At 38.7% G+C, this 14,599-nt stretch overlaps 1 protein-coding gene across 2 annotated transcripts in view; it reads right to left on the bottom strand.

Moving 5' to 3' along the window:
* trabd2a (TraB domain containing 2A) overlaps window positions 1-14,260 on the bottom strand; it is a 76,462-nt gene extending 62,202 nt beyond the window's left edge. For both annotated transcript variants that reach the window (XM_028462923.1, XM_028462924.1), the window contains exons 1-2: window positions 13,598-14,260; window positions 9,995-10,555 (exon numbers count right to left, since the gene is read on the bottom strand). In XM_028462923.1, the coding sequence (XP_028318724.1) occupies window positions 9,995-10,555; window positions 13,598-13,705 (669 nt within the window). In that variant the 5' untranslated portion in view covers window positions 13,706-14,260. The remainder of the gene's footprint in view (window positions 1-9,994; window positions 10,556-13,597) is intronic.
* Between the last annotated feature and the right edge of the window lie 339 nt (window positions 14,261-14,599).

Below are 14,599 nucleotides of genomic sequence, written 5' to 3'. Positions count from 1 at the left end.
GTGTTTTTGGATGAACAAAGGCGTTATAGGAAAGCCACAGGAGCCACTTGTCGCTGTCTGCGGTGTCACGTATCCGGGCAGATGGACAGATAGTTTCTAAGGAAATACCAGACATCTAATATGGGACTGTTTGGTCAACATTTAGAATGAAATCAAGCACCTCAGCGTGACATAAAACCAGTGACACCAAACAGGCTGCAGCACAAGTTGGAAATCTGACAATGGAACTATAAACAGCATGTTAAAGGCAAGCAGACACATCAATGTGTCCTTGACTGTCCTAATGTAAAGAAAAACCTTTAACAACGCCTATACGTCACATATTCAAAACATATATTATGTTTTATATTAGATGTTTTGCATGTGTGTAAAAAATACATCACATACCACTTTTTTCTGGCTCAGTCCCAGTTCAATAAAGACTCTTTCCAGGTTTACCACTTCCTTTTACTAACCATCGTTTTATACTATAAAAACTACAAAAAAACAAAAAAAATCACTAATTGGAGTAGCTAAGGCTTCTTTTATGAACTTTTTTCTTTAGACGGGCTTCATTTGGTTTGTTTTCTCCCAATTCAAAAGACACAAACACGCACTCGTTAATAACCTTCCCAGTTTTCTAACTAATCTCATTACGAAGGGCATTGAAAGAGATTTTCCTTTTTGGATGAACTCTTTGGAAATCAGTGGCGGCTTGCCAAAGCCTCAACCCGGCTGGGCTGGAAAATGAGAATGGCCATTGTACTGTCTGCATTACGTACTTACATTTTTAATAGAGTTTACATAACCGACATATTTGGCAGCTGTTAGTATGTTAAGACTAAATATTTTGGAACAAGCTATTTTTGAGGAATAGACAACACAATTACCAAAAAAAAAAAAAAAAAAAAAAAAAACTGGCTCGTCCCACTATGTTACACCAAACGAGTAGTTAAACAGAGTTAAGTTAGTGAGTGGATAATCAGTAATGCCGATATTTTACAATAACCATTCAGCAAAACAAAGAGGATGATATAATCAGTATTATTTTGTTGACTAATAATCATCAGCATATTATATATCTACTTGACATTTTCTCCTAAGACTAAAACAATAGCAGTATGACGTAGGCAAGATGTTAAATGAGTTATCTTTGTTGAAATAAAGACAAATACAGTACCATATACATATTGAGAGGAAAAATAAACAACTATAGAGGTAGTCCACTAAAGTCAGTTTTAAATTGGCCTCAACACATGCAGAGCTCCATCTTGGCTGTGCCTCTATGCTGTGTAGACCCCCAGTCAGCCACTTGCTGCACTTGGTGAATGAAGATGCAGCTTCTTTGCAACTCAAACGAGTTTGTAAATAATATTTCTGATTTTAAAGAGGTGTGAAAAGGCAGTTAACTAAACCAACAAACATTTCAGCCAAGGAGGCTTGATAAAAAGTGAGCAACCATTGGAGGCCTCTCTTAAAGGGCCCATGTTAAGCTAAATTGACTTTTCTGTGCTTTAAACATCATAAAAGTGCTATTTGGGCTTCATACACATGCCCAAAGTGTTTTTTTCATTGATTTCCTCAATCGTTAGAGTGTTTTTTTGCTCCTTTCTTACTGCAGGTATAGCCCAAACACCTCGCTCCAATTTAATGATGCGTTCTCACTTTGATGACAAATTTGGAGAAGCCTCGCCTCCAGGAAGCTGTCTGTCATGATTAACATGTAAACAGACACGCCCACGAAGGTGAGCATTTCAGCGTCATCGGCGCAGTGCTATGTATGTACGCCCCGCCCACACGCTCTGTCTCATGTTCATACAGCAGCATGAGCTCGGCTACAGAGTGGGTGGGAGGAGGGCGGGCCGTCCTCTGGCCCTACGTCACCGTGCGGGGAGGAGGAAGTCAGTGTCCCGTCTATAGACACGCCCACTCATGAATATGCATAAGTAGGGCCACAAATCAGCCTGTTTGTGTAGAGTTGCTCAGAAAGTGACTTCTCAGAGGATAAAACTCTGGAAAAAAAAAAACCTCAAATACTATGTTTTTGGGGTTCTAAGAACAAATGGAGATGGCTGAAAAATAGCATGATATGGGACCTTTAAATCTTTATGACGACAATCCACCAAAAAAACTGTCAGATGCAAGAAGAACTAAGATGCTCTTATAAAATACAACATTTTTGACAGTTACTGTTGTGCTTGTTGATTATTTTACTAATCTAGAGGGACTACCGAAGAGGTAAACAATGGCGATAGATGAAGGAGAAAGAAAGTATAACCGGAGCTGAGTTTTCTCATTGGCATGAAAAACCTTTTAACCACATTTTCAATTTATAAACATTGGTTTTGTTTCGCACTAATTAAACCTCTAGTCAAGAGAAAACCCCAAACACAAGAGTTAAACGGTTGTCTCAGGCTCACATTGAGATATGAAAGAAAGATGGAGTCATCCCTTCATTTCTTAATAGCCCTTCTATTGAGCTCAACTCTCCTTGTTTTCTTGGTCATGAATGAAATGAATGTACTTCAAACATTCCTTCTCTGCTCTCATAGACGTGAGCTGAGGCCTGTATTCAATACCTCACCACGCACCATTACTCCCAGTGATAGGAGGAAAAAACACTTCCATTAGCAGTTCTGCTCTTCTGAGGACAGGAACATCCCAATGGGTTTCCAACAGCAGTGTCACAGAATGCTGGAGTTCATGCAACCATTGTTGTCCTCAACAAGCTCACTTAGTGTAATGGGCAGGCCCGGGTCCGCTCATCAAAGGAAATGGCACTCCGAGCAAGAATAAGAACAGCCATGCTTAGCCAGATTACACACAAAAGCATATATAATTAATTGTGGTTAGAAATAATGAGATAAATGGACTTAATCCCTATCAATAGCCTCTTGTGAGTGGAAGAAAAACGTTGTTTTCGGGGGCTGAATTTGCAACATAGACTTGTTGAATGTTTTGATGTCTGGGATAAAACTCTATCAGCTTTATTAAGTTGTTTACTTTGGCTAATAAAACATCTCCCACTCCTTTGCTTTATAACATTTCTTATAGTTTTTTGTTTTTTTTGTAGAACTTGGTTTAGAACAGTAGTTCTCAAGGTTTTTTTTTTTTTCTTACGGTCCCTTTTAAAGAGTGACAATTTTTTTTCCCATGTTTGCTGTCCGTAACGTACAAGTTCAACATACAATACACGGCTAAACGTTATTCACATTGATTTCGGGCTTGGATCCACTGTCTGAATTGCCTTTCAAAAGTTCATGATGTGTCTGCCAAGATATCAAATAATGTAAGACTAACCACATCTAAAAAGAAGCATTGAAACAGTTTTTTTTTTTTTCTTCTATAGGTTATAAAATGAGGCATGATTGCAAGGTTTATTTCCCTCAGACTTCTTCAGGACAAGATTTCAGTTCACAATCCCCCTCCTCAAAAAAAACACTCCAATTTTCCAGTGTGGAAATCAGAAACAAAGACAGGGATCCAGTCCGCTATGTGCTCATCCAATCAGCTGTACAAAGGGTTTGTGTTTATGCTTCAATAGGGAAGAAGATGTCTGTATTCACCACAGCAAGAAATCCCCACAAAATCTATCTGTATCCATAAATACAAACATCCGAGCTGCGGGAAATAAGTGGGTAGATAGAAATGCGTTCTTGGTTTTTCCCAAGGAAGACATGAAGAGGAAACTTTTCACTGTTCAGTGAAGGAAATATTTTAATTGTGTCGTTCCAGACCAGAATCAAATGGCCAGTGAAAACGAAGACTATTGAAAAAATACAAGTCTTTCCCTCTACGCTTCAACTGATTAAACATTTCTTTTACTCAAGAATAGTATCTTAGGCGGCAGTGCTGTTTTGGCACGGGTAGATGTCACTCCTCACTCTCTATCTGGGCCGGTTACAGTTGAGTAGATCTAAAAGGCTTATATTGAAATTGCCCTTTTCAAACACACAACAAAGACGCCAAAAGAGAAAGAGGTTTGCAGCAATATTTAGCTGGCGGGCTTTTACCAGCATGGTGAAGGCATCCGTGGAGCTGCTGTTGATTAGATTGAAAAAGCATGTGGAAATTATGGAGTGCCGCGCTGTCTGCATGTGTCGGTGCGGTATCTGGATAGGGGTTGTTTCGGGGACACTCTCAGGTCAGTTGCTGAGCCTTCTGGCAGCTCTGGAGAATTTTCTAAGGGACGGGTTGCACCTCAGTCAGTCCACGCAACAGCAAAAGAAGATGTTTTTTCCTGATTAAACTACAAAAAAACTATCCAATGATTAAGCTAATGGCTTGTCGGCCATGCGAGGTGATAATCTTCCAGTGGGAAAGTTCTGTGTTTGGCCCAAGGAAACAGACTTCTGGTGTTGATTTCCATCACTTTGTCATCATTGGTATGTTAACTTTTATTCTGACTAAATCTAGACTATGAATAAATGACACATAACAGATGGAGCCATTTTAATGGAATTCACAAAGTTTTATAAAACACAGAAATTTTTCGACGGAGAGGTGTAAGAATTATAACGCCTCGGATTTTCTGTGATTGCGGAAAATGGGCGGAAAAAATGGAATTCACGTTCTAAAACGGAAAAATCAATCTGACAAGAAAGCAATCTGGCCCGTTTTTATTTTTCATCCTGTGCCTCATACTGTATGCATGTTTTGGGGCAATATTACGCATTTACATGGTATTTTAGACAGGAAAATGGATGATTGAATGTTTAGAAAGTTTGACAAACAGAAAAATATGTCCAATTCCACCTATAATCATGTTAAAAAGCTCTCGCTACATGTAACAGATCAAATAGTAATCATGTAGTATCATCATAGTATCATGTGGTTGTAAATAAATGCAGAGCTTCATGTGAAGTGTGTTTTAAAAGGGTCTAGCAGTGCGGCTAACGTAATTGTGACGTAATCATCTGAAGCATATACATGTAAAATTATTAACAGTATAGTTGACTATTAAATAGGGCTGAACAATTTTGGAAAATAGTCTAATTGCGATCATTTTTCCACAATATTGTGATTGCGATTTATTGACACAAGCAATAAATGTATCTGTTTCATAATAAACAATTTCAGATTTATTTCAACTTTAAATATATGTAAATTTTAAAGCACAGATTACAACAATAAAGCAAACAATTCTGTGACTAATTAACTTTGTTTCATGAAACATGCAAACATGTGGACTGCACTTCTTAAACACTCCCTGAACTTAACAGGACAGTACAAGACAGGACAAGAAAAGAAGAATAATTGCAGAAAATCGTGTTTTATGACCATGTTTGGTACGATTTTTAATAGCCAGTAATGTCATCTAAATAGGGAGAGTTAATGTGTACCCTGGAACTTGGAATATTAATGCTTAAAGCAAAAATGTGCAGAATTTCACAACTTCCTAGAGAAACAAATTCCTATTTTACTGCCACTGCATGCAGGTGTCGTTTCTTTAGTTACATTTTGCGTCTGAGTGATGAAATCTTCAATATGTGATTGCTGGCATTATTACCTCCTTTCTTCCACTAGAGAACAGTGATAAAAGTGCAGCTGGGTGGTTTGCACTGACACTCAGTAGTCCAAGAGGCCAACAAGGCCTTCTCTACAATAACAACACTTTACACTTGTGCGTGTTAGGCTAAATGGTCAGATGTAATCCTTTAAACTCTTCGGCAGCGAGAGGAAAAATTCCTCAATAATATGCAACATGATTTAATAGTGAGTGCTGCCTTTGAGACATGTTTGTAATGCTGAAAGGGTCACCGAGGGGCACCGTCTGACAGACAGCCGGGCAGACAGGGAGACATAAGTGCGCTAGTCTGAGGAACAAGGTGCCTTTTTAGGCAATTTCAAGCCTTGAGTCATTACGATCCATTTTTCCTAAATAACAAAGGACGTGGAGTAGCAAGCGAGTCAGTGTTTATACAGCTGATTATTAACACCACACCACCCTCAACTGTGGAGGAAAAAAAGAGGAGAAACAGCCTCTGTTGCAAAAAAAAAAAAAGAAACATGTACGTCTGCTCTTCGACATTGGTACTACACATATTGCACACAGCTGGTGTATTACAGGGGATTAAAGCAATTATTCTACCCGGGGTAGGTCTATTGAAAGTAAAGCAAAAATCCACCAGCTGCATCAAGTAGCACCACCGCATTTGACGTCTGTCGTTGGCACTAAAATTAGTGTACGTATTGGTTTTTGTTCCTGCAAACATACCCGGGGCATTGCAATGGTTTGGTCTTTTGGGTTCACATGCATGGACGGCGCCAGGCAGGGGCGAGTGGGTGCTGAAGCTACCCCTAGGACACCCCTAGGACACCCATTGCACCCCCCACAAAAATTCTGTGGTTTATTGAGATTTTTTTATGTTAGACTACTAGAATTTATCTATCATTTGAAAATGAATAAATACATAAATAAAACAAATTGTAGACTAAAAACATAAGTACAACCCCATAGCACCTGCAAAAGAAAATGTCTGGCATCGCCCCTGTTCACATGACACAAGGCGGCAAGATTGATGTCAGTGCAATTGTATTAAAACAATGTTAATTTTGTTGACTAAAAGTTTCTGTCATAGTTTTCATTGACTTTATGTGTTTAAGTGATAATAACTGGACTATGACTGCTTTTTAAAAAACACATGTTGAACAAAACTATATCATATATATTTATATTTTTATTGACCAATAGAAACTAAACTATAATTTCGTCATATGGAAACCAAACATTAATACATAAATTGTCGGCCGAAACCAAAGACGAGGAAACGAAGGCTGAAAAAAAACCCAAAACACTGAAATAAATGATTATGCCAAGTATTAGCACCATTACATTAATGGCTGTGACTGTGGACAAACAAGACATTACAATTGCATAATTTAACATTAACGCTTCAAAGAATGAACACATTAAAAATAAACAATGCAAAATATAAAATAAAATACTAAATAAAATGTTTAACTCATGTATACATTAAATAATAATGTACATGCCTATAACTGACTGAGCTGCTGAAAGATAGTCAAATTAAATGTGTTCTCTAATGAAAACACAAAGTATATTTAAGTTATTGATGAAGAGCAGCTTCTCTGCTTAAAGTCTGTTTCTCTTCTCATTGCTATCCTTCACCTGCTCTGTGCGAGTCTCCATCACTCTTCAAACAGCTCTATAATCATTTCTTGAGCGCGCTACTTTGTTCTAACCTTGCCTCGTACTCTTCCCGCCTTTGCCTTTTGAATCCAAATCGAATAGGTTAGAACCAATCATGAGGCAGTGTCGTGGTTTAGGGCGGGACATCCCGGGTGTGACGAAAGCAGAAGCACCGAATGAAAACTGCCGCATGCGCAGTTGCGGGGATAGCATAGCTCCGAATCAAAATAGAAAGATGTCGACGCAGGAGGATGGTTAACGTGCTCTTAACTCGCATACATGTGTTACAAAAACGGCAAAATTCACTCAACAACATAATGACTGCAGCATTACTATCCCAAGAGAAAGTTTTCACCAGCGGAGCCTTGTTGTTGTAGCAGCGTCTCTTCGGCGCATGTCGATGATGACATCATTTGTTACCGTGTGATTGGCTAAAACAAATCATGGTGGACAGGGGCTTCGCCCTATCAGCTTCTAGCATTCTGTTCATGTCCATCCCTGGTTGCGAAAGGAGTCACCAGACACAGACCCAGATCGATGTGGAGAACTCAAGTTAGAGGGAGGGCAATCTGGCTCTTGCCAGGTTAGCTTTATTCCCACATTTAGGTAATGATCTTTATAACGCAGATCAAGTTCAGTAGATTTGAAATGTCTCAACCTCTGCTTAGAAGACACGTTAGTGCTCAGATTCGTTGAGATACGTTTACACCGCAGACATGTCGGCCAATATCCAGACACCACACACCAGTCGCAACTTAGGGTTCAGTGTCTAGCCCAAGAACACTTACACACATAGACAGGTATAGCCCTGGGATTGAACCTCCAACCTCTTGATCAGAGGATGACCCCACAGTCACCCATAAATTGAGCTAAAACAGTACACATGTTGGCAATCCCCACCTGTCATAAGAGCAAAGTTACATCTAACCACACCCTAAAAAAAAAATCAAAAGCAAATCTGCACATCATCAAAATTAGGCCTGTGATGTTCAAACTGTGCTTTTCTTGGATAGGACTCGGAGTTACACATAATTCATTTCAATCTGTTCTATTGCTGATTCCTGCCAAGCAATCAAGCTGTAATTATGAAATGCTGACCCTCCTGTGTACCTCGATGGAAAATTAATGACGCATCATAAAATCATCTAAAGGAATTTCTTGTAGAAAACAGAAGCTTCCTTTAGTGTTTCAAACAATCCCTACTCATGTAAAACTATGTTTGGTTAAAGTCTAAGCTATGACATTTGTATTTGCATGTAAATTACTCCATATTAGTGTTGTCACGACACCAAAATTATGACCTGGATACGATGCCTGCCAAAAGTATCTTGGTACCGATACTGAAACAATACCATGGCAAAACCTAAAACTATTCGACAGGATACTTAACTAATGTGGCAGTAATTTTTTTTTTGTATAATGCTAAGAAATGTCTCAGTGTTCTTTTTACACGTACTGCGCCATGTTTTCTCGGGGAGAAGTAGTCATGTGACCAGGTACGTCACGTCCTGTGACGTGTGATTGTGGAAAAAAAGTGTTTCCATTGCAAAACGTCTGAAAAACCTCATGAAAGTGTAAACACGTTTTAGTAATATTTGAGTGTTTTTTTTTTTTTTTTAAATTCAGGCGTGTCCATTACCAGTTTTTATTGCGCTATTTAGATTTTGCGCTTTTCCAAGAGAAATTGAAAACGCAGCTACTGATGTGCAGCCTTTAGTCACTCTGATTAAAACACTGTCAATCATAAAGGGTCAATACTGAAAACACATTGTATTGTTTGTTTTTTAACGGTGTGATATTGCGCTATATTTCTAGTATCAGTAAACGATGCAACCTTACTCCATATTATTGAATCACCTTGGTTTCCATTAGTGATAGACCGATACATCGGCCGGCCGATGTTATCGGCCGTTTTTTGCGTTTTTTACGTGTATCGGCATTGGTCGATGCAGGATGCTGCATTCGCCAATCCGCATTATTTACATCTGCCAAAATGCTAACTTTCTTCACTTCCATTTTTGAGTGCAATCCTTTGTATTGTTACTAAAAAAAATGTAAATGTTACTATTGCCAGAAGGTTGTACGCAATAAAAACCCCTAACTAGTTATGCTAAACACTGAATCAGCACATCATTTTAAAGTTAATAAAGTGATAGAAAACCAAACAATCAAAAGCTGTGTTTTCTAGACGATACATCGGCCGGCCAATATTATCTGCCGATTTTTGCGTTTTTTTATGTGTATCGGTTGATGCAGGCTGCTGCGTTCGCCGATCTGCATTATTTACAGAGACCAGAAATATTTTGTACTTGTTCTTGTTCTACATCACCTGTTTTTAATATTTGTTAAATATTTTTGACTTGTTGTCGTTCTACCTCACCTTTGTTAATTTCAATAAATGTTCCTTTTTTTCAAATTGAGACTCGTACCATTTGTTATCATGATTGTGTAATTTTTCTGATGTAAATTGAGGAAGCAAAAGTAGTATCGGCTCCAAATATCGGCTCAAGAAAATCAGCAGTCCGTATTGGTCATCGGCGAAGGCTGATGGGAAAAAAAATCGGCATCGGCCCTAAAATATCCATATCGGTCTATCTCTAGTTTCCATTAGGAATATAAATACATCTGTGTGCAAATGAACGGCACTGGAGGATTGAAGATGTGTCTTATAACCTGCCATAATGAAATAAATGAATGCATTAAAATATGCATAAAGGACAAATGGTAAATAGAGTAGGTCATTGTCATTCAACTTTTAAAACAAGGAAGAAATTAAAAAACTAAATTAGCCAATAAAAAGGTCATGTGTAACAGTCAATCAGCCAATCCAGTGGAGCTAATTCGCTAAAGTTCCAGACTCACCTGTGAGAAGTTGAGACCATTGAGGGGGTGACATTGTTCCTCCACCTTTTCAACAGCACCAGTTCTCTTCCTCATCCTCTCCGCCTCCTGGGCGAGGTAAAGGTCCAGCACCGGCACGCCTCGTGTCTTTATGTCTGCTTCGGTGAGCGAGTTCACCATAAGCATCACCCAAACTGGTCTCTTCCTCTCCCAGTTCCCAGCAATGGCATTGAAGAGATAGTCCGCATAGAGTCCTTTTCCCCTTTGGTCCGGGGTCATCCAGGAAGGCATCATGAGTTTTACATACTCAAGGTGCCTTTTTAGTCTCCGGTAGATGTCTCTGGGCAGGACGTCTTGTAGGTTCTCGCCCTGAGGAAGCAGCTGGCAGCTCGTCAGTGCAGAGATGGTGTAAGGGTCCGTCAGATCCAGCTCAAAAAAGACAATGTTGCTCTCCTGGAAGGCCTGTTTGGAGTTTTCAGGAATGAAGTCCCAGACTCGTGTGTAGGGAACGTGGATTGTACCATAGAAATATGAGGGTGGGTCTCGTTTTATGGTCCACAGGAAGGAGTTCAGGTCAGTTTGCTGAGAACAGAGAGGAACATTCAGAGGAAATTAGAAGGGTTTCAGATAATTTAAGCCATTTTGATTCAATTAAGAGTCCAAAAAGTGAAAAGACCAAACACAGATGTTAAGAAAAGTCTTCAACTGGTGGGGCTTTGGGCCCCACCCACCATCATTATTTATTTGTAAATGGTAAATGGACTTGATTTATACGTATGGGGCTTTTTTCCCATTAACAATTAGGGATGTCCCTATACAACTTTTTCATTTCCAATATGATACTGATGTTGCAGCATGGCGTATCGGCCGATACCGATATTGATCCGATATCAGCATGAATCATAATTTTTTTTTCTCCCTCTCCCGCTCTCTTTTCTTTAATAAAAAATAATAATTACTTATTTTGTAGTGTGGAATGTTAAAAAAGGCTTGATCAAGTGATGTCACTCAACCAGAGAACAATAGTCAGCAACAGTAGGTATGAGAAAAACTGACCCATTTATTATTAACTAATTGGTTACATAAGTTTAACCTTGAACCTAATATTCTACAATTGAACAAAATAAATACAAAATTATTTTATAAAATAATAAGATTAAATAAAAATTTTAAAAAATTTTAAAAAAAAAATCGGAAAATCCGGAAATTTGAATCCGATATTCGTTTTCAGGCTAATATCCGACCAATATCCGATATCGGATCAGGACACCACTACTAACAATATCAGCCACACTCTCAGATTCACACACCTTAGAGTTAAGTGCCTTGCCCAAGGACACTTTGTTACATGCACCGCTTCTACCACCAGTGACCAAATTCAAAAGTATTTAGCCCGACTTAATAAAAATCATTTTGATTAACTTTAATTAGAAATACTTTAAAACATTGTGCTTTGTAAAAACTAATTTCCAAATTACTGCATTTATTGCAACAATTGTTAATAGAATAAACTGAGCTACAACAATAAATAAATCCCTTCCAAAATAAGAGATCTTATTCAATTTTCAGCCCACATGTTTGTGACCCCCTGAAAACAGGTGAACGACCCACATCTGGGTCCCGGACCACTACTTGAGAACAAAAGCACCAAAGGAAACATCATTTTCTGACACTGTGCAAATATATACTGGTGTTCACACTTATTTGTTGGATACCATCCACAGTACATTACATGCAGCTGTGAGCCTCTGTTTATTAGTCTGACTGCTAATAGACTGATAATGACTTATTAAAGGAGCACTTAGAACCAAAGTGCCAAACAATGAAAACACATACTAGTGACTGTGTAGCTACTTCTGTTGTGCTGCAGGTATAGAGAAGGATCAAGGAAACACATTATTACAGTTTTTTTTTTTTTACACACAATTACTGGTGCTTGAGACACAACGACCACAACACGTACAGTAACTAATGCACCATGAGCCAGAACCAACATTGCTTGCGATGTAAATGAGGTGCTGTGGCCAGACCGAAATAGAAGAGAGGGTGCAGCATAGTTTTTTGTTTTTTTTTAACTGTAAATGTATACAGTTCATTATTTTGTTTTGTATGTGCAAGTTTGTGTTAGTTGGGGTGTACAGAGAAAAGTGTTTTTGTGGGAAAAATTAAATAAATTTGATCGTCTATTTGTGTGTTCTGAGTATGAAAACAATATTCTCAAATATTTTACAATCTGTCTGTAGTTAGTGTAACACTGAACAAAAAAAATGCCCAAGCCATTCTGATGAATGGAGAAGATCTGTTTTCCATTCATCATAATGTTTTGCATTGAGCACAACAGTGTTCAACTGGTTCTTATAAATGTCTATTCGAATGATGGTTCGTGTGTGTCATTTGAAAACAAAATACCATTTTGAGAAAAAAAAAAAAAATTTACATTATTTTGAATGTAAAGTTTCATTTTGCAGGAGAATTGAGGGGTTTTGCCCACAGCGTGTGTTATTTTGGATTTGTGTGTAGAGTTCTGAGAGTGTAAGGTACGCTTTCAGAAAATGTGTGTTAACAATCGAGGAAAACTGTAAAGGAAGTTTGGCAAAGTGTGAGTTTTACAGATACGCAATACATACACAGATCTGTATGTGTTAGACCTGCTGACAACACTTCCTCAATACACAAAGATGATCTAAAGCAATTAGGGATTCATCAATTAGTCAAACAAACACATTTAGATTTGTCAGTACCACTGCTGTTTAAAGCTTGTAGGGTATATATATATATAATACTCTCTAATCAGAATCACAATCAGAAATACTATGTAATGTAATCTTGGAATAATGAGACAAATTGCAGGATTATTCCTCTATAGCTGAACCTGAGCTCATAAAGTTTATTAAAACTTTAGATTTTTGGTGGACTTGGATGAATGATAATGATAATAATAATAAATACAATATTAATCTTATATAGTGCTTTTTTGGAGACTCAAAGTCGTTTTACATCATTAAGGGATTATTCTTAGTGGTTGTAAACTACATTTCATACTTTTTTTTTTTTTTTTTAATTCTGCACAAGGTTTACTAGAACCAATCCCAGCTGACAGCACCCATTAAAATGTGTTAATCACTATTATCTCTTGAACAACAAAACATGTTTATCATTTTTATATATATATATTTACCACTGATGCACAAACACAGTCAGTCAAAACAAGATGGAAAAAGAAGACAAACCTTTCTTCTCTCTGAATTTAACCCCCAAAAAAATGTTTTAACTTGAAAAATAAAAGACATTATTGTTCTCACTTGCTGTTTTTTGTAGTTATTGTCCAACAGATTGTTGACGTGTTTGTTTTTATCCCCCCCAAAAAAAAAAAAAAAAAAAAAAAAAAGTGAAAATAAATCTCTCACATAAACTAAATTGAGAAAACTTGTTAAATTATATGATTGAATGAATTTAAAAAAAAAAATAAACAAATAAAAAAAATAAGGTTCATAAATTGATTTTGAATGGTTTCAGGCTTTACATCAAATCATTTTCCTACTGTGGTCCATATAGAATGTTGACCAACTCTATAAACTGCAGAGTATCTACATGTACATTCCGTGACAGTCGGTGGAAACTTACTTTCCTGTGTAACTCGCAGTTGGCTGAGTCCTTGAGCCTCCACTGGTCTGCCCGGGCCAGCAGCAGGACGCAGCAGCAGTGAATGAAAGCGGCCACAGTGCCGTACATCGTGGCCTCTGGTGGCTTCACCGCAGCGACTTACCAAGAGCCCAATCCCCCAGACAGCCTGGACCCAGTCCTACTTCCACAGATCCGGCTCCATGCGGCTCCGCAAACCCAGCTGACAAGTATCCGGCAAACCACTGGACGCAGTCATGTTGGCAGGAGGCTCGGGCACGCAGCTCCGCTCGGCTTCACGTGTGTGTATGTGTGTGCGCGCGCGCGTGTATGTGTGAGAGAACGCGTGTGAGGAGAAGGGGGCGATGGAGGTGGTCTGTGGAGTTACGCAGGGTCACATCATCCTCTGTCTGCGCCCTCCCAGGCTGCTTCACTGGAATCTTTCCATGGTGCGTAAAAGTTGGATTCAACTTCTGCAAGATGCGTAAAATAGTGGGGGGGTGGGGGGGTGAAAAGGTTGATCTGAAAGTTGCAAAGGCGCCAATCAAAGCGCTTCAGAGGTAAATCCAACACGTATCTCTGTTTTTCTCAATATCTTGAAGCATAACCTGGTGCGTAATCTTCTGTCCAGAAGGAAATTTGGGGAATCCCACGTCTGCTGCTGTGTGTCTGACACTGCTGCTCTGTCCTACGTGGGAGCGTGCGCATCTCCAGCTCAAACCCCCCACCGGGTCACCGCCGGCACCCCCACCCTTCCCCTCCCCTCCCCTTAGTCCTCCCCCTGCCTCTGTCACATTCACTCAGTAATCTGATTAAACATCACCCCCTGCCTCGCCCCCATACCCCACATCATTAAGGTTTTCCATCAATAATCAGTGGATGTTATAATTAACAGTGTCATTAATTGCCAGAGGTGAAAATAACTAATTACAAGTACTCACTTTAGTGTAATTTAGTTACTATTATGGGTACTTAAATCAGTCATTTTGCTTGTACTTAAGTACT

Source organism: Gouania willdenowi, chromosome 12 (assembly GCF_900634775.1).
Source record: "Gouania willdenowi chromosome 12, fGouWil2.1, whole genome shotgun sequence".
Taxonomy (NCBI): domain Eukaryota; kingdom Metazoa; phylum Chordata; class Actinopteri; order Blenniiformes; family Gobiesocidae; genus Gouania; species Gouania willdenowi.
The sequence above is the reverse complement of the archived record's forward strand: the minus strand, read 5'-3'. Positions and strand labels throughout refer to the sequence as shown.